At 28.1% G+C, this 25,794-nt stretch overlaps 7 protein-coding genes across 8 annotated transcripts; all 7 read left to right on the top strand.

The window, feature by feature from the left end:
• Window positions 1-88: 88 nt before the first annotated feature.
• On the top strand, window positions 89-1,613 carry LOC116765473 (larval cuticle protein 16/17-like). Its single transcript, XM_032654924.2, has 3 exons — window positions 89-579; window positions 747-880; window positions 1,366-1,613. The coding sequence occupies exons 1-3, from the start codon at window positions 577-579 to the stop codon at window positions 1,571-1,573; spliced, it is 345 nt and encodes a 114-aa protein (XP_032510815.2). The 5' UTR covers window positions 89-576; the 3' UTR covers window positions 1,574-1,613.
• A 310-nt stretch (window positions 1,614-1,923) lies between these two features.
• Window positions 1,924-3,153, top strand: LOC116765778 (uncharacterized). Of its 2 annotated transcripts, none has more exons than XM_032655371.2 (5): window positions 1,924-2,036; window positions 2,214-2,257; window positions 2,334-2,415; window positions 2,777-2,881; window positions 2,949-3,153. In XM_032655371.2, the coding sequence occupies exons 1-5, from the start codon at window positions 2,001-2,003 to the stop codon at window positions 3,102-3,104; spliced, it is 423 nt and encodes a 140-aa protein (XP_032511262.2). In that variant the 5' UTR covers window positions 1,924-2,000; the 3' UTR covers window positions 3,105-3,153. The 2 variants fall into 2 exon arrangements, with proteins under 2 accessions (XP_032511262.2, XP_061377852.1); XM_061521868.1 differs by having other exon boundaries at window positions 2,033-2,123.
• A 2,898-nt stretch (window positions 3,154-6,051) lies between these two features.
• On the top strand, window positions 6,052-6,740 carry LOC133319014 (endocuticle structural glycoprotein ABD-5-like). Its single transcript, XM_061521870.1, has 3 exons — window positions 6,052-6,134; window positions 6,219-6,331; window positions 6,410-6,740. The coding sequence occupies exons 1-3, from the start codon at window positions 6,126-6,128 to the stop codon at window positions 6,633-6,635; spliced, it is 348 nt and encodes a 115-aa protein (XP_061377854.1). The 5' UTR covers window positions 6,052-6,125; the 3' UTR covers window positions 6,636-6,740.
• Window positions 6,741-11,060: 4,320 nt separating this feature from the next.
• Window positions 11,061-12,557, top strand: LOC116765472 (flexible cuticle protein 12-like). The gene is made up of 3 exons (XM_032654923.2): window positions 11,061-11,293; window positions 11,440-11,567; window positions 12,296-12,557. The coding sequence occupies exons 1-3, from the start codon at window positions 11,285-11,287 to the stop codon at window positions 12,501-12,503; spliced, it is 345 nt and encodes a 114-aa protein (XP_032510814.2). The 5' UTR covers window positions 11,061-11,284; the 3' UTR covers window positions 12,504-12,557.
• Window positions 12,558-15,870: 3,313 nt separating this feature from the next.
• On the top strand, window positions 15,871-16,833 carry LOC116765475 (endocuticle structural glycoprotein SgAbd-5-like). The gene is made up of 3 exons (XM_032654926.2): window positions 15,871-15,957; window positions 16,077-16,186; window positions 16,479-16,833. The coding sequence occupies exons 1-3, from the start codon at window positions 15,949-15,951 to the stop codon at window positions 16,684-16,686; spliced, it is 327 nt and encodes a 108-aa protein (XP_032510817.1). The 5' UTR covers window positions 15,871-15,948; the 3' UTR covers window positions 16,687-16,833.
• Window positions 16,834-18,832: 1,999 nt separating this feature from the next.
• On the top strand, window positions 18,833-19,952 carry LOC116765471 (endocuticle structural glycoprotein SgAbd-5-like). The gene is made up of 3 exons (XM_032654922.2): window positions 18,833-18,983; window positions 19,325-19,464; window positions 19,686-19,952. The coding sequence occupies exons 1-3, from the start codon at window positions 18,975-18,977 to the stop codon at window positions 19,909-19,911; spliced, it is 375 nt and encodes a 124-aa protein (XP_032510813.2). The 5' UTR covers window positions 18,833-18,974; the 3' UTR covers window positions 19,912-19,952.
• Window positions 19,953-22,659: 2,707 nt separating this feature from the next.
• On the top strand, window positions 22,660-24,056 carry LOC116765463 (uncharacterized). The gene is made up of 4 exons (XM_032654914.2): window positions 22,660-22,809; window positions 22,906-23,054; window positions 23,138-23,543; window positions 23,615-24,056. The coding sequence occupies exons 1-4, from the start codon at window positions 22,789-22,791 to the stop codon at window positions 23,681-23,683; spliced, it is 645 nt and encodes a 214-aa protein (XP_032510805.2). The 5' UTR covers window positions 22,660-22,788; the 3' UTR covers window positions 23,684-24,056.
• Window positions 24,057-25,794: the final 1,738 nt, after the last annotated feature.

The raw sequence follows: 25,794 nt of genomic DNA, 5'->3' as shown, positions 1-25,794 counted from the left end.
GTTACTTATGTTTTAAGCCTTGTTATAAAAATATGTTAGATTTTTTTAAATATGCACTTATTTTTCTCAATTAAGTGCATGACGTTAAGTTTTTTTTTGTGTAGTTATATAATAAAGGACTTTGTATTGCATCGAAACGTAAAGTGTTCTTATCTGTTGTTATTAATTAAAAAATCTGACTTGCTCCATTGCTGGATATATTCGACAACGGGGTGTCTTAATCCCAAAACGGGTGGATAAGTAACTCTTTGTACATCTCGTTGACAAAAACTCAAAAAACATTTATCTGATAGAATTGAAATAAAATACCATATTTTCTGTTTGACTCTCAAAAATATATTATATAAAAAATTACTTTAAATGTGAGCAGTCGTGTTACAACTATTATAATAAAAAAATACATTTACGTAATGTGTTACGGTGTCATTGACTTGATGGAGTCCTTGGCGTCGCATTATTTGTAAAGGAATGAAGTCCTGACTTGTCATTCTTGAAGAACTGGATATAAGGTGTGGACAGTTGGACTCATGACGCAGTTGACTTGGATACACAGCAGTGAAAATAATTTTAAGTAGAATGGTAAGTGAAATCAGGTAATACAGGTAATCTATAATTCAATCAATTGTTCGTGTTATTATTTTATTTCCCTATGATGAATATTCATGTTTCAGACATAAAAAACAACATTTGGTATCTTATAATCCAAATACCATTTAGTAATAATAATTACATACGTATGTACTCAGGTCAAATATGTATCCTTGTGCTTCTTCGCCGTTTTCACTGCAGCAGTTTCAAATTTACCCAAGGCAGCCAGTATTCAAAAGCAAATTAAAAAAAACGTATATAACAATAATGAATCCGGCGCCTATAGTTTTGAGTGAGTTTCGAATTGAAAGATAATTGTTTATATATTTAAGAACAAATGAATTAAATAGTTAAAATATGTTGGAAAAAATTTTAAATATTTAAAATCCAGTTGAATTTAAATCGAACCTGTCAAGGTCTAGCTCAAAAATGATTCACGGTCAATTTCAATGACATAACTATAAAGTAGAAACTAGAAAGGCAAATAAATTCATGAATAAATGTGTGTAGCTTTTATTAATTTTATATTTTAATAATTTCAAAATGTAATAATATGGATGCTACAAACAAAACAAGATCATAATTTTTGACCGTGAATAACATTTAAAGTTAGACCTTGATAGACTAGTTTGATAAAAAAAAAAAACTAATTTGAAATATTTCCAACTACGTCTATGATGTCCATGTCGAAATAATAATTTACAACACATTCGTGTTATTGACAATTTTTGATGTATATATACTTATTTATATCTATAGTTTTGTATTATTTTTCAGGTATGTCATATCTGATGGCACATTTAGAAAGGAGGATGGAGGTCTGATTAATAACAAAGGAGCGCTTAATTTGGTGGTACGAGGTGAGTATGGATACATAGATCCTGAAGGACATCATCATTACACCAAATATATAGCAGACACCAACGGCTTCCAAGCTCTAAGCGATTACAACGATGTCAGGTTTAATGATAGGCGAATTGTATAAATTAATTATATTAATATAAACCAATTTTTTTTTTATTTAACCTAATTCTTTTATTTGCTATCTAAACTATGGAGTTGAGAAAAATAAGTATTTTCTATCTTGCGTACAGAATGACGTAACTTAGATAACCAAGCATTGACTTGTTAATTAATTTCTTTCAATAGTTATTTAAAAGTTAATAATTAGTTGACTTCATTTAAAAAAATCTAATAATCAAAAATATCTAAAACAAAAAAACTACTTTAATTGATCCATTTATACGAATATTTTTTATACAGAACAAATCGATGAAAGCGAAAAATAGTTGGTCAATACAAAATACCAAATCTATAATAATAACATTTTATTGCTTATTGGATTACGCAATGCGTTGTGATCATTATACATTTCGTTCTTACACGTAAGAAGTAAGGCGTTTAAAGACGTCATGTTGAAACCCCTAATTTGCCTTTTACCTTACATTGTGAGTCATGTTGATTGGTTACCTTCTTTAAAATGTCATTGGTGTTAATACTAATACATGGAATTTATAATAATCTATTTACAAAGGGTGTTTATATTTTCAACTTTTTATTCTTAAAATTATGTCTCTAATGATTCGTGATTACTACAAAGTTCCTAATTTTCTCACATTCTTAAGATCGCTGTTTTTCGTGGACAAGTTGACGCTGCGATTTATACTTAGTAAGTAAATTTAACATAACCGTCCATTCAATGAGACTTTGTTATTTTATAAATTTATAATTTAACATTTTATTAGCGAGGACGTGGAGCTCAGACGGATATTTCCAAATGATTTCCCCCAGGACACTGTCAGAAAGAGTGGGAATTTGAAACCAGAAGTGAGTATTTCTATTTAATTGAAAATAATGTCCAAATCTCGAAGGTGGAAATAAGTAACTTGTATATTAAATATTAAAGAATGCAGTAAAATCTTTAATAACAAAACAAGACAATTGTCTTAAGGTCTAAAGCTAAAAAAAAGCAATATTTTAATATACCGAAGGGAGTAATACCTTGATTTAATTTTGATATTCGTCTTTGAACGCTGTTTCCTCACGCTCTGTGATACTATTAGGGTCGAGCCATTTTAACAGAACCAAATTTACATATGTTGTTATTTATTTTTTATTGTCATTTATTTATAGCTTACGTATTTTTATAGTAATCTAAATTTATTTTGCTGTAACGAATATTTTTCAGCACTTGGGCCGATATATGGAACTTAGCAATTATTTCAGATATCCCAAGAAGGCATCAAACAGTCACTTTGAAGAATTGTCATGTTACAGAGAGAATAACAGAAAGGTTTTAATGCATATCATCTAAAGTAGTCCTAATAGAATGACGGAAAATAATAATTATAATTATTAAGGTTTGCAGGATAGACGTGGATAGGTATTCCCCTGAAGAGAACGAATACTATTTGACACAAAATTCTGCGAGTCACATAGACAGACGTCGGGTATATTGCTTCATGCTGCTATGTTTTACCGAAGCTGAATTAGACCGAGTGGTAGCATCATTCTGATTGTATTGATGAATATTTGATAAATGTTTAAATATAATTAGTTTCCGTAGTTCCTTTATTATTTACATCGAAGAGTTATAAAAAATTCATGCTCGTTGAATACTATTAAATAATTGTTGAATTATAATAGCAATAAATAAGCTTGACACTAATAATTGCAAAATTGACACTACAATTGCAACATTTCCCTTAATGAAGACAAAATCTTTAAGCGCATCTTCAACGTATTCTTTAATCAAATGACTTATTACTCAATTTTTTTTTGCGTATAAAACACATTGTTTATTCCGAAATGAAGAAACTGATGCACGTATTAACTTTGATGAGAATAAATTAAATTCCTTAAATATCTTATTTTCGAAATAGTCATACAATTTAACTATCATTTTGCCCTAACCATCATTATGGACACAATATTTTTTTTTATAAAATATATCAAAAATGTTGTTACAGTACGTTAACGTTACGAAACACTGCTTACTAATTATAAACTATTGTATTAAATTCAATATCGAAAGCGGTCGTGTTGTTATTTAAATATAAGAAGAGAGATTTTATAATAGAAGATAAGTTAGACCAATATTAAGCAATAGGTTTGAAATTCGATACTGTCAGTGTTATTTTTAGGATTTGGAATAAAATAAAAAATAAAAAAAATGGTTAATGAACTTAATATTCATATAAACCTAAATACATCTATCTATATATTTATATTAGTAGCGCCATTCTGAAGGCTATAAATTAATGCGTAATCTTTGTAACGTTTAATATGCTTGTAATGTCAATTAATCAGATAAATGACAGTTATTTACAACGTTAAACTCATACCAGACTATTGCAACCTTCAGAACATATAATAGGAATGAAGGCAAGCAACTATTTGTCAAGTTCAATAATTTTAAAACAGTTGTTGGAAATATAACACGCATATCATTTTACATCCTTAAGGAAATGTAGATAAAATCCAAGTCAATTAAATTCAAAAATAATCTATTCACATTTTTTTTTAAGTAAAGCTAAAAAATAAATTAAGAATTAATGTAGCATATATAATAATGAAAATTAGCATAACTTTCTTTAGTCAAGATCAGTACTACTTGTTCTGATTTAAGAAAATATTTGATAGGATTGATTGATATAAGACTATGAAATGATTATTCTTTCGATTTACGAGCACGTATTACATATTACATCAGGTATGTTACTGAATATGTAAATACACATCCTGATCCACAAGTTTATGATAAAGATGTATTGTAATAATTATTGTTAATGTCCACCTATACTTTCAAATATATCATTATACAAGCGTATGCAAGAATTTAGACTAATAAGGTTCCAGTGGAATAAGCATATGTATTTTATGTTAAACATTACTCTCAATATAAACGTACATGAAAAAAAGGAAATGTTCTGCTAAGATCTAGTGACCTTGGAAATATGAAAACGGTAATAAAATGTTAGAGAATTATTTGTGAACCTATCGTAATAGTTATCAAGATTGACCCAAAAAGGTTCTGTAAGGAAGGTGTCGGAGGTCAGGCGCACATCGGTTCAACAGACTGTGATGTAAGAAGACCGGTTTACACGATTTATATCGCTATAACATATTTACTAATGCTATGAATATTTAGGCCCTTGATGACAAAACATAGTCGAAATTTCAAAAGAACAACCCTTGGTATTTTACTATGTATGTAATATGCCTCCGGGCACTTGTAAATGAATCCCTGTAAATATTTGAGACTGTATTTTATTAAATTACAGTTCATTACAACTATAATTCAGTTTTATTTAGAGTCCCATTTAAGGCTGTAAGACTTTACAACCGAATTAATCTGAAGTTATCAAAATTTAATACTGCGATTACATGTCATAATGAAACTTTAAATGTACTAGTCAGTGTCTGAAATCCGTAAAGTGATAAGTCATCATCTTCCCACGTTCTTAATACTCAAGTTACATTATTTACTAAAGACTCATCATAATCAAATTGAATATAAATTATGCGCAAAATGTAACCTTGACCTTTCAACGATAGCCATAAGAATTCCGGTTTAAGGATCGAATATATAATTGCCTTTATTCAAGAATGCTAGACATAAAAAAAAATAAGAGACGAATATGAACTTTATGTATCTTAATTACTGCTCAATAAACATAAAAAAAAACAGAGCAGAAATGGCAGAATTCATTTACCCTTAGTATTATATATTATGTAACTAATTATCAGAGCGCTTCTCATAGGCCTTAGGTACATTAAACATTCCCGAACGGAATGACAAATAAAGTTCTTAAATTGATCGATGTTCCAATTGTAATCGTTCGAGAATGTGTGATAAATCTCTGTATTATGAAAATATTGGTACTTAATTTAACATGTAAAAAAAAACCTTAATAATCAAAACTTTAAAAGACCGCAAGTAATCCAAATTATTCATAAGTTTTGCTTTGCTCCAATTTACATTCATTAAGTTTATACTTCTATAATGCCGACCACTAATTAATCTACTCAAAATTATTCTTGTTATGAACTTCTTCCGCATTTAATCGGGGTCATCACGGAAAAAACTAGAAAGCATGTAAATTTTATAGATGTAAAACAAATTTGAGAGTTAAATACAAAAGGACTGTTAGGTAATTGAAGTGACAGTGACAGAATATCTCGTATGGCATGATATTTTACTGGACTAGGACAGTTAATAAATTACTTTTTGCAATGCCAATTAACATTGGCATTTATAATCCTATTATTACTTAATAAAAGACATAGGTCATGATACATGTTTACAATTGCTGTGTGTATTCATATTACAATATTCCGACATCACTATACTCACTATGACAAACGTATTTTGCTTTGCGCATAATACGAAGCACCGCAACGGGCCAAGCGTTGTGTTGCAACTTAGTAATAGAAGAAATACCTACATATATAAGAGGGTCGCTTGGATACGTAATCATCCCAGAAACAAAGTTTGCACTACAGCAGACGGACGAAGCTCAAATAATAATATTAAAATGAAATTGGTTAGTAAGGAAAAATTTTAAGAAATTAAGAGAAAGTATACTCTAATATACACATCTGTCTTTACATCTGTCTTTACTTTACAGTTTCTTGTCTTAACCCTGGTTGCTGTTGCTTCCGCGGCTCCTCAAAATCCACAGGATGTTCAGATCCTACGATATGATTCTGATAATTCTGGCTTAGGTTCATACAGCTTTGCGTAAGTTTGAAATTATCAGGAAGTCTATTGAAATTATAAAAATTAAGAGTTACATAAATTGATACTATTTCATTACAGCTGGGAACTATCTGATGGAAGCAAACATGAAGAACAGGGACAGTTAAAGAATCAAGGAACTGAAGCTGAGGCTTTGAGTGTGCAAGGACAGTATGCGTGGGTTGGCCCTGATGGTGTGACATATACTGTCACTTATTTGGCTGACGAAAATGGCTACCAACCCCAGCTCCAACAGAGTCCCGGTGGATCAATACCATCAGCAGTCATAGAATCTTTTCTCGGTTAAAAATAGATTAAAACGTTAATTATAAATAGAATAACACTCATTAACAGTATATAATATTTATGTACTGATTATAAGTTTAACGTTAATATAACATATTTACATAAAGAGCTTTGTTTATTTTAAATTGCCCTTGAACATTTATAAGCAAAGATACTCTGCTAGCGAAACATCATTAAAAAAACTTGTCAATGATTTTGAAGTTTTGCTTTTATTTTTATTCATAAGAGAGAAAAAAAACAAGATAAATATATTTTATAGACTTCAGTTGTTAGCTATGATGATGTTTATATGTCACCTTGATTTAATACTAGAAGTCTGGGAGATACAGATAATGAAACTCATAGTTACAACATTTTACATCCTACCAAAATAATAAATGAGAATTTTGTATACACAAGCGGATAAATAAACTTTCAAATATAGAAGAAATTCTAATTATTCATCTGAAAATATTGTGCACTTCTCGTCACAAGAAGTTTTAAGGTTACATACATATAATATAACATACAGTATTCTCATCACAAATTTGAAGATTTATGAATGAAGAAGTTTTCATTTTAACCAGGTATACTTATAACGGTACCGATCTCATCTGTAATAAATAAAGCAACAACAAAGATACAACAATTTATTTAACTTTGACCTTATGTCTTTAAATCTGAAATTTTTTATGTCCTAAATAAACGTTTAAATATTTGTTAAAGTAAAAATTTTTATTAAATTTACAATGAGTTATGCTTTATATTTGTTCTTATTTCTATTCCCTCCTTTTTTTTTAAATGTTTTGTTATTTCTTTTAAATTCATTACCCCTTTAGTTTTAGTTATGACAAAAATAACAACCAATTTCCTGCCAATAACAATTATAGAATATGTTTAGAGAACTACAAATAAAAGTTGACAAACCGACTGTTTCATTTCATATTATTAGGATGGAAATATTTCAACTTTTCTAACAGTATTATGATAAAATTATCTGCTAATATATTTTAAGCGTACTAATAACCCAGCAATTTGTCTCTCATAGCATTTTTAAAATTAAAACAAACCAGTTAAGCACTGTCTTAAACATAGCTCTTAATATAACGCTACTTTCTCTTTTTTAGAATTCCGTAGCCTTAAGATATAACGAGATCCCTGTTACCATCCTGTATGCATGAACTGTGATAGTTAGACAGTTAGTCAGTTTTCAAAGTTTATTTCAGTGGTCATTATAATAAGAATTGCTATGGAAATGTAATAAAATTTTATTATTAAAGAGGGTCCAAGAAGACAAATATATTTTTAGATACAAGAAAACAAACATATTTTTTTGTTATTACGGATAATGGTAAGGAACCCTTGGTGTACATCCCACTCGCACTTAGCTGGTTTTTTTATTCGATTTGAAGTTCGTATTTCATATTTTCAACTAATCCTCAGATTTACATGTCGCTTACAATTGACATTCATTCATATTGAAATCTTTTCACAAAGGTTCTATGAAGCTTTTCAAATAAGTTAACCCCATCATAAATCACACAATAATTATTCTTGTACACAGGAAATACTGTTATGAGAAAATTACTTAATAAAAAACGTAACTAGCAAACATCGCTATAATAACATATAAGAAAACTTGAACTAATAAATATAGACCTTTGTATTAAATTTACCTAAAACTTATAAAAAAATCAACAAATTATAATCCTATATTGACTTCCGCATTTTTATTATTTTAGCATACCGTGAAGAACTTGTAACTTGACTTGTAATTGTACTTGTAACCATGAAGAACTTTCAACTGAAGTGCAAGTTTTTTATCATTATATTTGAGAAAAATTAATTATTGTCATCAAATATAATGAAAACAATGAAAACAAATCAGAAACTGAAAGAAGTCTGCTTATATTTATTCAATTATAGCTTCCACTGTGATACATTATGATGCCTGTTTACATATTTTTTAAGTTTATATGTTAGTAATAATAAAGATCTTTGTACGTAAATTGTGCAAGCAAAAATAAATTAAGCTATTTGCAATGGCATTTGTAAATTTTATGATTGCTATTTATTTACTTCACTACCCAATGTAATGTAATCAATTTATTTGAAAATAATCTTCAGGACAAATATAATTATATATAATATTTATGAGGGACGAGAAAGTTCAACTAAAGATAGATTGCATTTTTTTTTGTAATTTTGCTGTTTATTGTTATATTTTCAATTAAATTTATTTACAATGCGAAAATATTCTAGCTTTTTTTGGTTAAAAAATATTTTAAAAATACAAAAATGTAACAGAAACAGCATCTTAAGAGCGTTTCTTTTGTATCACACTCGTGTTATAAACCCTTATTCAACTGACTAAAAAAAAAATAGGTTATCAATTCGTGTGTATATTTGTAAATGTTTATTGCCTAATGATAACTTTCGAAGTGCGTTTGCAAAAATGAACCCGTAACTTCAGCTCTAACCAATTTCGATTTATTTATGTATAAGGGTAGACTTAACAAATGATCCCATGATAATTGCAATAAGATTTGATAATAGAATCCTGAGAAAATAGAGAAAAATCCGTAAAATCTGTAGGCATGGCATAAAACATATTAAGAATGACATTACTTAATGTGTATTATTTACGTTCGACCTTCATTGTCGGAAGACAATTCGTAATCTTGTTATCAACCGACTTCAAAAGATGAGGAAGTTCTCAATTCGTCGGAATCTTTTTTTTTATATATGTTCCCTGGTTTCTCAAATAATCTTGGACCAACTTAAGAAATTCTATTTTTTATCTGAGAGAATGCACCCCCCATGTGGTATTATGGTCCCCAAATCAGTTTTTTTAAATAATGGGATACTCTAAAAATTAAAAGAAGTTATGGAAATTATTTTTTTTATATAAATGCGCATTTGAGAAAGTCTTTCTTAACGTTTTTCGAATGGCTCTTTAAGATTTCGTGATGTATTTCCTTCTCTATTACGGTTTAAACGCAATTTTTTGTTAATTTCAGACTCCTGAGCTTGACTCTTTTTTATACAAGATGCACTTAAAGAAGGTCTTCTCAATTTGAAATAGCTGATCTATGCTACATACTCATTTTATAATTACACTAAAAAGCAAGAAATAAAACTATTTTTAATTTAAAAAGAAGACTACAAAAAACAACATATCAATATAGGAAGTAAAAGATAATTTCACATTTAAATACTTAATAATAAATTTTAATATTTGCACCAAAAATCGACTAAATAACTAATTTAGATAAACGAACACTATTTTTATTTACTTTCCAGTGATCGAATGTATATAATTTGAGATGGGGCTTCATTAGGAAAAGTAAATCGCAGCCTGTCATAGCTTTGTTGTCGAGTAAGCCCACAACGAAAATCATAAATGAGACGAAACCTCTCAGCATTCCATGGATTTACCGTGCAGGTGCCGGGTCCATCGCGTTGCAGAGAGAGGAGCTTCAACAGTGCCTGGGACTTGTGACCCAGGTGCAAGTTTAAGGGGCCCCTATCTAACGAGCGTTTAACGCTCACCTCCACCGTCCAAGCTCCTCTCTCTACCTAACCAAATTTGAAAGGAACCTACTGGGGCTGCCTTCTAAGTACGTTCCAATAGTGAATTGATATTAGTTCTGGACAGGCCCAAGTCTTTTAGTCGGTTGTAGAGAGATTTAGCCGTTACACCTGTCGCTCACACTTCTACCGCGTACAAATCCACGATGAACCTATTTCGAGTGAGTTCGTGAACTCGTAATATTTATTGACCTTGATTGCATGTTCTTTGGGGATGTTGGTTTCCCAATTTAGGGAGATTTTAAATTAGAAAATTTTCAAGTAAATAAAAATTTTGATTGTTTATCAAAATCAAATGTTTATTCAATTTATGTACAGATATTTAACATTTATTATTAGACTAGTTAGGTTACGAAATTGTATTTATTAGTAGTAACTTTTTTTTTTGATTTTTAGTTCCTGTGTTCCTATGTTGTTTTTTGACGTCGATTTTTTTTTTACTGAAAAGTATATTTTATTCCGTGAAACTTATGTATTCCAGCATGTTAAGCGGAATTTGTAAATGTGACTTTAAAATGACCATTAGCATTATAAACGTTTTTTAATGAAAATATGGGAAGCCTTGGCGTGTTCTTAGTTATACCTTTCTAAATTGTTTGATCAAAAATAATTATTTTCTTGTAGATGTTGCAAGTTTTAATTTTCAGATCATAACAGAAAAAAAATCTGTCATAATCTAAACGTATGATGGAGTCGCGAAGTACTTGTACTTGCAAAACGTTGATGAACTTATATAGAATAAATTATAAAGATTACACAAGTATATGTATATAAAGGAAGTTTGAACGTGTTCAAGTTACTTATATCATGCAATCTGCCGCGGGACTAACAAAAAAACTATTCTTCTAAATTTTTTTTTCTGTTTGTTTTATTTGGAAACAGATTCTTTTTACTCTGTCATTTAAATTGTTAATTCTCCAAATTGAAACCAACCAGTTCACCTTGAACTTATAATAAGATTAACATATTTGGCAGTTATTTTGTTAGTTTTGCAGTCTCATCTGTTATAAATAAAGCATCAACATAGAAACAGCGTTTTACTAGGTATCAACTTGTCGTCGATATCACACATCTTTAAATATGAAACTGGTTAGTATTTATTTAAAATAATGTTGAATGAAAAACAGTGCAAGTGAAAGTGTAATGAAAATATGATCAGTGAGACTTTATGTGATATACATTCTTTGTGTGCCTATTATTATTTTTTTATTTACTAACAGTATTTTACTTTTTAGATAGTACTCATATGTTTAGTTGCTGCAGTAGCAGCAGCTCCGCCTTCTAGAGTTAACTATGATAACAATAACGTACAAATTCTTTCCTATGAAAACGATAACATTGGTTTAAATAGATACAAATATGGGTAAGTGATAAAACTTTTACAATATATTATTTGAAAAGAATCACTGTCCTTGCCTATACTGTTATAAATGGGACAGTTTCTATTATATTCGATTATGTATTTGTTTGTTACTTAATGAAAAGGAAATTAATAGTTAAAAAAGTAAAAATTTTGTGTGAACTTAGCTTCAGCATCTAAAAAAAATATGTCTAATTTGTCCCAAAGATCTTTGTAAAGGAGGAGCAGTATAAAAGAAATGCAAAAACATAGGCACCTTTCCTTTTTTTGTTAAATATTTACTAATGCTCATATTTTGCATATCTTTTAAATGCGATCGTTTTAAAATTATAAAAAAATATCGTATCTTCATATTATTAGATTATATTATTTAACGGACTTAAAGTAAATCAGAACCAAAAATTGTTATTTCGTTTTTAAATAACAAAAAAATTATTAATAAATTTATGACTATTTTTTTGGCTATTAATTAATAATATACATAATTGAGTATAGAATATATATATATATTTTCATTGAAATATGATATACATTTATATTTATATTAAAATCACCGAAAAATAAGGAATGGTAAACATATGTAAAAAAATATAAAATTATAGTATACGTTTCTAAGAGAATTAGCAATAAATTTTTAAGTGTTTTATAAGATAAATAGTAATAAATTTCACGTACCTCTATGTCTATATTATCAGTGTTACATACTTACAATAATTTATCGAAATTCACAGCTTCTCACAGTCAGATGGAACGAAACAGGAGCAACAGGGTGAATTTAGAAGCGACGGTGTTTATGTCGTGAAAGGTTTTTATTCGTGGGTCGGTCCCAACGGTTACCTGTATACCGTCAAATACATTTCTGATGAAAATGGCTATCAACCAGAAATGGAAGAGGCCCCCGGTTATGATTCTGGTCTCATTGCTACCGCTCTCGGCTAACTTCCACGAAAATGACATTGTTTAACCCAAAACCGATTAAATTGTTGATACTTATTTGATTGTTTTCTTACTTATACCTGAGAGTGTGTTTTTATTTTTTAAGTGAGAAGAACTATAATGATATTATTATTACTATTTAATTTTTAAATAAAAAATAAAAGGCTTCAATAGAGGCGTTAGAGTTACTTAAGTATAATCTTAACATTTTTACTCCCAAATTTCTCTAACAAAAAGTTCTTATAGACATATTTTTTAATAATCTTTATGGTTGCATACTATTACTGATATTTTCTTCTTTACGTTAATTTATATCGACATTTAATTTTGAAAGTGATAAATTAAAAATATCGATAAAAAGAATATAAATAATAAAGCTTTTTTATTTTTTAGTGACCTTTACGGACTTTTTTGTTAGATTCGTCTCAAAACGCGGTTTTTGTATTATCTCCTTGTCCAAGATTTTCATGTGGTATTATTAAGATTTATAACACGAAACGACTTTAAAATATGATAAATTGTTCGGATTTTTGATAAAAATTATTGATTTATTAACTTGCATAATTATGTTTAAAAAACATTAATTTTGTTTATAACATTTTGAACTTATAATTCCTTTCCTACAAGTTTTTGCATTTATCCTTATGAAACATTATAACTATTGAAATATATGAGACTACAATAACACATAATATCTGAGAATATTATTTTATGAAGCCATAAAATACAGTGAAAATGACATTGACATTCAAATGAACTTCAGTCAATAAATAGTGTCTTCCAAAAAATATTATTCATCGTTTTATTAAAGTATTATTTTAATCGATGTTGTGTATTGACGAAAGCGGATAACCAAAAGAAAAGAAGTGGTATATGGAATACATGTAGAATTAAATTAATATAAGAAAAAAACATAATTCTGATAGATCTTTTGTTTTCAGTTTAAAGTATAGTTAAAAAAATCTAAAGAAATTAGAACGGCTCTGGATACTTATGGTAGAAGTTTGTAATCCACATTTATAAATAGTTCTTGTTTGTTTTAATTTTGACCTCATGATATTAGTTAATTATATAATAATGTATCTAACAATTTGCATATAAAAATTAAATATTTAGTATGATTAAAGAAGTTTCATCGACGTTGCTGTGGCCGTTATAAGCCTGTGGCAATTTCTTTTTAATTTTATATACTTGAGATCTAACAGATTTGTAATCATGGATATCATATACGGGGGAACTTTTTGACTACAAATAGTTGCTTATGATAAAGGTTAAAGGGTCGTTATTAGAAAACCGGCTGGTGTTTTTGCTTATGCCCCAAATATCATCGGTACCATTTAGGTAAAATATTTTATGATACATAATCATCATTAATAATTAATTAATCAAACGCTATTATTGCTAAGTTTTTAATTAAATTTTTGAGACATCGTTTTAAAATATACATGACAAATTCGATACTAGCATTGATTTTTGTAGTTTTTCTTAACTAGATAATAGTTTATTACAATTTATGTTACCCTTACTCCAACATCATACGAAATGTTTTAGAATGTTTTCTTTTGTATAAACTTTCTTTTGTATGAACATCCTGAAATGACATTCAAATTTACCTATATATCTTTTTTGATCGACTTTATAATGGATATTGTAAAGATATAAATATCTAAAACATAAAAAAGTTGTTTGGTTTTAAGAAAAAAGCATGAAATAAAAATTTTACACTCAATTTAATAATGGGGAACAAACGAGACTTTTTATCCTATCAAAAATTGCAATATACAAATATATAACAAACTAGGAAACAGCCCCGGTTTCACACGGGCTATTTACATAAATTATAAAATAGCCTATTTAATTTTGAGAATGATTAAACTTATTTTATGATAACTTCCAAATGGTACGCTCGATTTAAATAATTTAAAAAGTAATTTACCGATACTGCTGTAAGCTTGGAAACGAAGTAATTTATTTTGATAAGATTTAGTACGGTATTTATGTAAATAGCTTTTCAATAAACGCTTTAGGAATGCCAATTTTTAAAAGTTGTAAAATAGATATAGTATGTTATTCTTAATATATAGACATATGCCACTGCATATTTTTCTGTAGACTTATATAAGATACACAATTTCACTATATATTATTTTGTTATATTTCAAAGACTTTAGAAAGCGTTTTGGTTAAAATCTCTCAGACGGATTATGTTTTCCCGACATTTTCAACAAATATCGTTAATGTACACAAAAGTTAATACAAAAACTTAACAAATTATATACTTAAACCTTCCTCGAAAATCGCGCTATCGAGTGGTGATAACTGGTTGTTAATCGGTGCAGTAGTTTTTCCGTTTATCGCGAACAGACAGACGCGGCGACGGACTTTGTTTTATAATATGTATTGATGATACACTCATTCAAATAATAGAGTTATTTAAAAGGGGAACACAAAATTTATTTAAAACGCAAAATAGGCATATTCTGCGGAGCACTTGCACTAATGAGTCCGAATACCTAGTTTTTATTGCAATGAAGGCTGATGTGACCTCCCTATAATTGAAATGCCTACTCTGCTGAATGTTTTTTAGTTTATTCCCACCAGGCCAACCAGGCTAGCAATATTGCGACATACAATATACTAACATTAAAATTTTAAGCGATTTCATATAAGTTTTACTTACGAAAATATTGTTACACCAACATTGGCTTTTATTCCTTTATTCTCTTACTACACTATCAATATGCATATAAAGTATACAAATTTTTTAGTGTCCTATGGCTCACTTGTGTTGAATTCTACAAAAGCCCTTTAAGATAAGGCTTAAATAATATTATATTTATTTTATCACAACAATAACGAATTTACTCACAGAACATGCATTTAGGTCAACGCAAATAAAAGAAATATTGCAAGAAATATATGTAATTATAAGTTCAAAATAAATTGTGCAAGCAAAAATAATTTGGCTTTTAAATGTTCTTTTTGCACGAGTATGTTCCTTAGATGCAATTCGTTTGATGTTTTCTAATTTCTATATAACTATATATTTATTGGAATTCACGCCTTATCTCTATAAGATTAGTATTTTAGCAATTAATCTATTGCCAGTTAACTTCTTTATACAAGTGTAAATGGAAATACTTTTTGTTTTTTATGAATTATGGGCATAGTTGAGAGTGAAATTTATGTGACATCATATATAAAGGATATTGGAACCAGTTTTGAAATCTAAATCAACGTCTAATATCATAAATTGTTTATATGTAGAACATCTTTCCAGAATCCAATAAAATCAAGTTGAACGAGTTTAATAAATATGTTATTTGACATTTTTTAATTAAACCAATAACCTTATTATTTCCTCTTCTTCAAGTATAAATAGGTACATCAACTCCATTGATGTGTTCTATTTTTTATTGGAATCAACATCGGAAGGATCACCAGCAATATGAAATTTGTAAGTGCACTCTCATAAATTTTTTTTTTTAATTTCCAAATTATATAAATATTTTTTTTTTAACATAAATCTTAGTCTTAACTTAGTAAGTCAAATTTAAAAAATCTAATGTGTTTCAGTTTGTTGCTCTCTGTTTGCTTGCCGTCGTTTCAGCTGCACCTCCTTACGATGACGTACAAGTAGTTAAATACGACAATGACAACATCGGAATAGGAAACTACAGATTTTTGTAAGTTTATTCTCATATTATAAAATGTAAGATATGAGACTCATAACGTGTTTACTAAATAAAATATCAGTAAGTACCAGGTTTTTTAGGGCTGATAACTAATATTAATATTTGTGACAAATGGATGTGGGCCTGATATAGTGCCATTAATACTTCATACTGTTTCAAAGTCACTCTTTTAAGTAAAAGGACTATTAAGCACTTAAGCAGCAACGCCTTAAGAAATTATTAGAATTTTATTTTGAATATTTTTGCTAACCATCTCATACATTGTTACTAAACCTCTTTTAAGATTGGAACAATCTGATGGTACGAAGCAAGAACAATATGGTGAGCTGAAAAACGAAGGTCAAATTGGCCAAGCTGTGGAAGTCAGGGGCTCTTATTCATGGATAGCTCCCGACGGATACAAGTACACTGTTAACTATGTTGCTGATGCAAATGGATACAAATCGACTATTGACAAAGAAGAACGCCCTTATAAATACAGTAGTCAATGAGTACGCTGTAGCTAAATTAAATATGCTGTTACTTCACTGCCACAAAAACTTTATAAAAAGAAGACAATGAATTAGTTTAGTTTCGTGGATAGAACACAAAACTTATTATTTATTTCCTTGCCTTAATAAACTTGAAGTTATTATAAATGATTTTTTTTTCTTCAAAGTTGTAAGTAAGTGGATATTAAGAAAACCACGTTTATTTTAAAATTTAAATACTTATGTTGTAACCAAAACTTAAAAAAATTGCTTTTGGACAAAAATTTCATTACAATTTTGAAGCTTTACTGAATAATAAAAAACTATAATAATAAACTAAATGGAATAAATTACATAGATTACACTTGTAAATAAATAGTTTTCTATAAATAAGGCCTGACCTTTTTTAAATTATTTAATATCATACATCCTACAAAAGTTGTAACAAAAATGTTCTGTGATTATTTCCAATGTATATTCAATTTAAGAGAGTTTAAACAAAACAATAATATTAAGATTAGACTGGTGCCTAAGACAGTTAAGTTAAGCATAGCGACCATTAAAAAAATACTGTTTACAGAAATTCACAAAAAAAAAACCTACCACGATGTCACAGTAATTTTATCGTTATAAACTTCCCTACATAATATGTCCTTGTGACATAGAAAAATTCTAATATTAAAGAAGAAAAAATAATTTGCAGCATCTTATTAAATTTATTACGACCGCAGTGATTTTTTTCATAAACTTTAATTTAATAATTATTAAATATGACCGAAGACAGAGATTTTCTAAGATACAGATATTTTGCATCCTCACAAAACCGTATAAAATAAATCAGCATATAATTGTTAAAGAAATTAATATATAGCATCCTGAATAAAAAACTTTTCAAAGAGGGACCAAAGATCAGTTTTGTGCTTAATATGTAAAGGATAAAAAGATATTGCTGTGAAAACATCGTTCAGAATGATTATTACACTTTGTAAGAGATTATTTGCTAAGATAAAACATTAAGTATATGAAACAAAAAAAAATTCTTTAGGAGTTTTATAAAAACGTAAATGTTATGACTAAATTACTTATACATAATGGATTTTTTTTTTATTTACCTAAAAGGATTTTTTTTTATTAGAAAATGAACCTTATTATGTGATAAAAAGTTTCTTCATCTTACTCATATTTCATAAAAAATATATGTATCTAAATTTATAAGTCTTAATATATAATTCTGTTATGAAGATATTTCATATCATCATAATAGATTGTAATTATCATTAATATAATAAATAAAATGAAATTCACAAAGGATATCTTATTTCTTTATAAAGATCTTTGTTATATCCCTCACCTACTTCATGTTTCAAAGGATATTCTATCCTAATATTACTATAAGTATTTACATTTCTTACCTTATTTCATATGATATTTTAAATACATATTTATAAAACATATTTATTTCCTGTCAGTAACTGAGGTTGTAAGAAGGATCTCAGTTTTATGGGTTATTCAAACAATATTCTCATTATTCATAGTCATAACCTTATACTTTTAATAACTTTAGGGAGAAATTATTTATTTATTTATATATATTTATATAATCTATATACATTATATCATCATCGACTAAAAAGGATTAACATATTTTTAATGAACATTCTAAACACTCTTTCTGTAACAACACATTTTTTATTGATTTCGAAGTGAACTTGGTTTTTAATTATGCGTACATTCAGTTAAAAATCATTAAAATTCAAAACTCTATTTGTATATTGTGATTTATAAAGTGAAAACTGTCACGGGTGTTCCAGAACACAATATTGGAAAAGAGTAATAGTCAATTATTTAAAGGAATATAGGCACATTTTAATTAAATTTTATTTAAATTGTATTTTTTTTATCATAAAATTTATCATAATATTCAACATTTAATACGAATGTATATATTACTTAGACATAACGTGTTAAATTTTTTCACTCACAGTTTTTTAATCAGTTTTACGCTTCAGCAGCGTTTTCGAGTCAAAACACTGATTCACTGTTAATATCCATCAAGCAAACTATGCTTATTAACTTTTCAAATATGTAAATTGAAGTAATTGTACAAGAAACTCATCATGTCCTCAGACACGCTAACCTTCAAAATGAAATAGTGGTCAGCATCACAAAGTATTGTTACTGGTATTTATACCTTATAATATGTGTGTGGCAATACAATATTACAATGAGTATAAAACATGCGTGAAGTCAAATCAAGTAATCACACTTCAAGTGAAGACGGTATTGGGAACTAGCAATTTTACTTTATCATGAAACTGGTTAGTAGAAACAAACACAATAAATAGCTTTAAATTAATAAGTTATCAAACACTTAATACTTATGGATAGAAATCTTTGGTATTTTGCGATGTGCTTTAAGTATGTGTAAAAGCCTTAGTTAACACTATCGCTAATGGTAGTCATCTTCCTTTATAGTATTTTAGTATTAAGTCGATTTTGCAAGTATGTATTTGCCATGATTTTTTAGTTTTGCAAAGATTTACGTATAAAAGTTGTTCTTCCTTCAGCATCTAAAGCAAGTACCCATTTGAGTGCAAAATATCCTTCTTTAAATAACATTATTTTCTCTGTATAATGGGTACGAATATTTTGTTTCCAGTTTTTGGTTCTTGCTTGTGTAGCATTAGCTACAGCAGCCCCAAAACATCAACTCGTCCGCCGATCAGAGCCTGACGGTAAAAATGTAGAAATATTACGATATGACAACGAAAACGATGGACTTGGCTCCTATAAATTTGGGTGAGTGTTATGTATACAATTCAGAAATATAAAATGACTACTTGAAAGACTTTTCCATTAATTTATATTAAAAACTAACTTCATTGAGATAATTATGCTCTTTTTTTCGAAATAGGGTAATAATATATTGTATTCATGTACAATTATATGAGAAGGTTCTAAATTAAAAAAATTGTTAGTATGTGTTTGCCACCGATAATTATTTAGGAATATTTTTTCAGTTTTGAATTAAGCGATCAAACTAAGCGAGAAGAACAGGGGGAACTGAAAAATGCTGGTAGCGAAAATGAGTTTATTGCTGTCAAGGGTTCATACAGCTGGGTCGATCAGGACGGACAATTGTACACAGTCAACTATGTGGCTGACGAAAACGGTTTTCAACCAACCATTGAGCAATCAAAAGGCGGAGCCATACCGTCAGCTGTTCTAGCGGCTTTTACTGGATAAAACACCACTATGAAATGACTAAAATACACGTTTTAAAGTTGCATGGTCTTTTCTTAAGTCTTTTAGAAATAAATTGTTGAAAAGAGTATTTACTAAGGATACAAAAGTCAAAATCACATGAAATAGATGACAGACAGTATTCAGATCTGTCATTATATATTTTTATATACATAATATGCCTAACTAACATTCTTGGTTTTTATAAGTGCCTTCTAATCTTTAATTTTGCTTACATTGTAACTACTTATGTTGAAATTAAATGCTAAGTGTACGGCATCTTCACCACAATTCACATAAGTTCACGACAAAATATGAGCAACATATTTGATGGGTGATTATTGTGAACTAGTGAATATTTAATAATTGGGCATATTAAAATGGGAAAGAAATCATTATTTTGTAATAATAATACTGGAGAAATTGTTTTGTCAGCAATTAAAAAATTGATGAAAAACACAGGATGGACGGCTCGAACAATAATTAAATTTATCAAACTGGAATATCGTGTACGTGATCCGAAAATTAGCCGTAAAGTATCAAGGTATTTTGTTTTGTAATAAAATGACGCATTATAATTCTCTTTTACAAAGTTCAAAATTAAACTTATTTCCTTTAATACAATTTTTTTCAAAAGTAAGTGAGGTTTTAAATAAATGTGATTATGTTTAAAAATATATTTTATATATATATATTCTATGTATAAGCCCTATTAAGATTTTTGAAAAGTTTTGTCTCTTTCAAAATAACCTTATTTCCCATATGCTCTTCCAAGTTAGCAACAATCGGACAACCCTCTGCGCCTTTAGAAAGAATATGTGCTTTCGTGTTAGCCGATTTTCGGAAGCATACCTTGCAATTTGCTTATTGATTTTATATCAACTTCAAACCATCAGAACTCTAAACCTTTTCAATTACTTTTTTGAATTAGATGGATAACAGTTACGTAAAAAAAATATTTGGAAGATAACCTATGTGTTTTTTCATTTATACTTTGTTACTATTTTATACTTAATTCCTTTTTCTTTTATGATATTTTTTTATTATATAGAGCCTTAAAACGTGGAGTTAAGTTGGGTCTGCTTCAAATGGAACGCGGGAGATACCGATTAAATAACATGTGCCGGCTCACACATCCTGTTGGTGCTCGGGAAATACGTTTACGTCAGGGGCCAAAACTACGAACATTACGAGTGCGAAGCCGCTCACCTACTCCCTCTTACAACTAATCAATATTTTGTTTTTTGAATTAATGAGAATGTTTAAAATTGTGCAATGTATTTAATTTGCAATTTTACAAACAATTAAACAACTTGTAATTGCTGTAGTATAATAACATTTACAAACCTGTTCTTAAGACCCATGAAAGATGGAGTTCATCTTAATTTTTACTATATTTATTCAATATACGCCATACTATTGTAACCTAACTGAGGCGAAATCAAAAACATTTGTTATATATTGAACGTAAGCTTGTTTAAAATACCAGTCCTACATAGTGGGATTTATTAATTCAGATTAGCTATGTACGTACGTTGATAGCTTTGTGTTACGAAGGTTATGATAATCGAGACCAAAAATCTGTTTTAAATTTTACAAATCGGGTTTTAATCCCAATATTATAATTTTATAACATTTTTTCTCCTACTATCCATCGAATCGGTAAATCTTGTCGTAATTATAAAATAACAGTGTATTTTATTAAAAGTAATTTCGGTATTAAAACGTGAAGTACGTCCTAAGTAACCAAATTGTTTTAGTCTAAAACATCGTACTAAATAAAAAAACGAACACGATCATTCGGAAATAGATGAAGGAGTAGGCACAACACCTTCTCTGTCGACATGGTCAATCTTCTTTTTTCTTTTAAGTTCAATTACAATATCTGCTTCTTTTATTCGTTATTAAAGAATAATATATGTACATAGAAATCAAAAGTAATAGAATTTAAAGATCACGTTATCTTTGAACATTTTAATACTATAACTGTGTCCATTTGGTTACACTTTTTTCTACATTTTGATGATAGAACGACGCTGAATAACAAAAACTCCAATGAATCATTACTGATCTTGGATAAAAACATACAACTACAGCCAAATTTGTGGACCTGGTTCCGTGTTTTGTATTTATAGACATTTATAATTATATCTCTATGAATATTTAATAACATCCAGTATTTGACAATAAGTATTAAGAATACAGATATAGATTTGAGAATGTTAATAAATTTCCTACCGTTTTGAGGATATATGGATAGTTAATATATATCAGTCGTCACTTTATCTATCTTAAAAATCTAATTCCGCGTGTCAACTCACTGACAATTCAGTGAATAGTTAAAGGCCAAGTGTAAAATAAATATTGAATACTAATAAATATAAAATACCATGTATTATGTTTAGAGAAGAGGAAAAGTACATAACTGATAAAAGTTATGCTGATCATTAATTACATAATGATATGATTTATACATCTGCATCCAGTTATGTTACAAAATTAATTTTAATACCCTGAAAAGAAACGAATTAAAAATTACACATTGTCTTAAAAGTCTTTCAGATTAGTAAAAATTTAAAGTATTTTTATTACTAACACTGTGATTTTGTATCGTTGTCGTGTTATTTTTTTATCGAAATAAATATATATTTATTATATAACGGCAGATAAAAAATATTTTCAAAGGACATAACAAAGGAACTCTAAATAAAAATAACAATTTGTTCCGACAGTAGTCGTTCTTATGGTCACGAGTATAAATCATTTCAAATCATATTTGAAATTGTCCGTGGCAAGATATAACGTGACCATTTATTACAATATATTTAGTTTTTTGTGAATTCTGTTTTCTTTATTTATTGTGTTATATTATTAACAAATATGGCTAAAAATTTTAGCAGTGTAAGTAGATAAACATTATTATATTTTTTGTGTTACTTATGTAAATAATTATTATTCTTATTTGAGAAAGACTTCATTTTGCTATATTTTTTTCAGATGTTATTTTTATTTACATTTTTGGTTATGGTAAATGAAAATTTTAGTTTTCCGGGACATATACCGATAATCAGTTTTGTGCCAAATAGTCTGAACTATTTTACTCATCGAATAAATTTAATACAACCAGTACATGGAGTACGCAAAATGTAAATATGTTATTTTTTATGCGTGTCTTACAATGTGGTTGTATCTTATTTGAATTAAAAATATTTGTGATTTCTTCTTTTAGTTTGTTTCCAGAAATTAATGGAGTAAAACGAATACCTTTACGACCTTATGAAGGTCAATATATGGCCAAACAAAATCTTCCATCACTTGTCCCAAATATGACAAATAATATCACAGAATTTAGTCTTAATATAACAAAAGAAAACGAAAATTTCAATCAGAGCAACCGATCTTTTAATAATGATTCTAACATCCAAAACAAGGAAATAGATAAAAAGTGGAATTTGTTTTTCGATCAGTATTTTAAGAATCAAACTATTAAATCTAAGACTGCCAGCATTAAAAATACGGAAATTCATACAATTCCTGAGGATATTTTTGAGGCAAAATATACAGAAAACTCAGAAGAGACAAGTGAATTTGTTACCACTACAGACACAACTGACACAACTCCTTATGATAGCGAGGTAAGAGAGAAGCCAATAATAACCAATTTTAACATTTAAGATGATGTTATAATTCAATTACATATTTACAGACAACAACTGAGGATGATCTTCTGAGAAATGGCTTACCTCCTGAAGTTATATCATCGCTTTTGGGATAGAAATCATTCTTCATCTTGTGCTCGACATTGAACATAACATATCTCGGTGTCCAGAAATACCTTGAAAAATTCTGAAACATCTTTGAGATTGTACATCCAGACACTATTCAACAGATTCCCGTTCAGGTCAAAATCTTGGTACAATAAACTAGTTACTTCCTTGATATTTGTCCGTGATCTCAATCCTGACCCACTATTTAAGATCAACACGGATTTACGTTTTATGGGTAGAATTAATTTACTTGTATTATAAGTTGAGTTAAAAGGTAATCTGAAAAATGTAAAAATTACTTTGTCATAATTCAAATATAAAGACAAAATTAATTTTCCAAAGAAACCATTAAATTTAAATAAATTATTGTTTGAAATATCACTATTGTTATTTTTATTAACTTAGATCTAAGTAAGCTAAATTTTATAATCAAATGAAAACAAATTGTTAAGTACTTCTTTTCTGAATTCTACTAACCAACAAGCCTTTCCGCTCTGAAAACTGAATTCTTTTTGAAGTACTAATTTAAAAAATTACAGAAGCAACTCGCGAGAATGAAATAGAAAATTCATTATAACAAGCCCAATCTGCTTGACACTTTACATTACATTAGTAGTATTACCACAAACACATTTTTTTTTTATAAAATAGCTAGCATCCAAATTTGTAGTAAGATGATCGCAATGATTTATGTATACGTATATATATTCAGTTATTGCTAATAAATACGTATTAATATTTGTATATACCAAGTAGGGTCAAGAAACAAATAATATTTGGTTTAGTTAGTTAGTGTTTAGCATGACATACGATATTTAAAAAAAATTCTGTTATTCTAACTGTTGTAAATAACAGCTATACTATATAATAGCTAACAGAATAAGTTTAAACACTAACGTTACTAACTGTTTCATACCTTTCAATCATTGTACCATTATTGTTTTGTGGCCTTTCGTCTGCTGTTACCAAATGATCAAAATTAATATTAAACTGAACAAACAGAATACATCCAATGATCTAAAAATATAAGAAACACTGTGAAAGTAAAATATTGAAAACTATTACAGTAAGATAATATATAGATAGTAAGATAGTAAGAAAATACTATTGAAAATGTTTACCTTTAATAACGAATCGTTCATTCTAAATTTTAGAATTAAAAGAGATATATAGTCAAACAATTTTATGCTCATTAACGTAATTAATGGCTTAGAACTTATTTTTATGGCCCTTTAAGTACTTTCATATTAATTTTTATTGCCCTTTATTAAAAAAATAGGATTCCCATGTTCTTAATACCAAATAGTAATAAATAGAAAGTTGCGTTTTTTATTTTTTTTTACATTGTAGAGTACAATTCAAGAAGAAGTATTAAAATAAAATCTACTTTTTGTGAAAAATATCCTAGGAGTTAGATAAGCGAAAAACTTCAATAAACAAAATAATACTAGAACATAACAATTTAGTTAAAAGAGATCGTTTAGATATTGCCAAGACATATTTCTTTTTTTTTAGGAAACTATCTGAGAATTATTGGATTCTTTAAGCTCATCTATAAAGGATATAAGATTCAAGATAGCTTTATTTTGTATAAAATTATTGTAATTATTTGTTGTTTTTTTTATTATTATTTGTTGTGGTTTAATTAGATCGTTATATTTTTACGATTGTTGCAGATAAAGTGCTAATGTACAACTTCAAATAGTATATTTCAAATAGTATTTTACTGTACTACAATACTATATTCCGAGTGGCAAATAAAGTACTAGTGTTATTGCATTAAATTTATAAAAGGCTCTCTTTGGTTATTTATTAAAGTTTCCTTGCATGTAATCATCATTTTAATTATTGAAATAAAATATGTGTAATAACACTACTGATTAGCACTAATAACATATAATACTATGATAGTTGACAGTTGTTTGTATACCTACTACTATAAGGGAAAAGAGTTAAAAATGTAAAAAAGGTAAAAGATTTGAACATAGCTCGCTAGCGACGGATGAACAAAATATTTAAATAATCTATGTCAGGAAGCTCTAACGAAACCGCCAAAGGGATAAGATTAGTTTTCTTCATATCAAATAACACTTTATTTTAAGAGTTGTAACTTGAATTT

This window comes from Danaus plexippus, chromosome 11 (genome assembly GCF_018135715.1).
Source record: "Danaus plexippus chromosome 11, MEX_DaPlex, whole genome shotgun sequence".
Lineage (NCBI taxonomy): Eukaryota > Metazoa > Arthropoda > Insecta > Lepidoptera > Nymphalidae > Danaus > Danaus plexippus.
The sequence above is the reverse complement of the archived record's forward strand: the minus strand, read 5'-3'. Positions and strand labels throughout refer to the sequence as shown.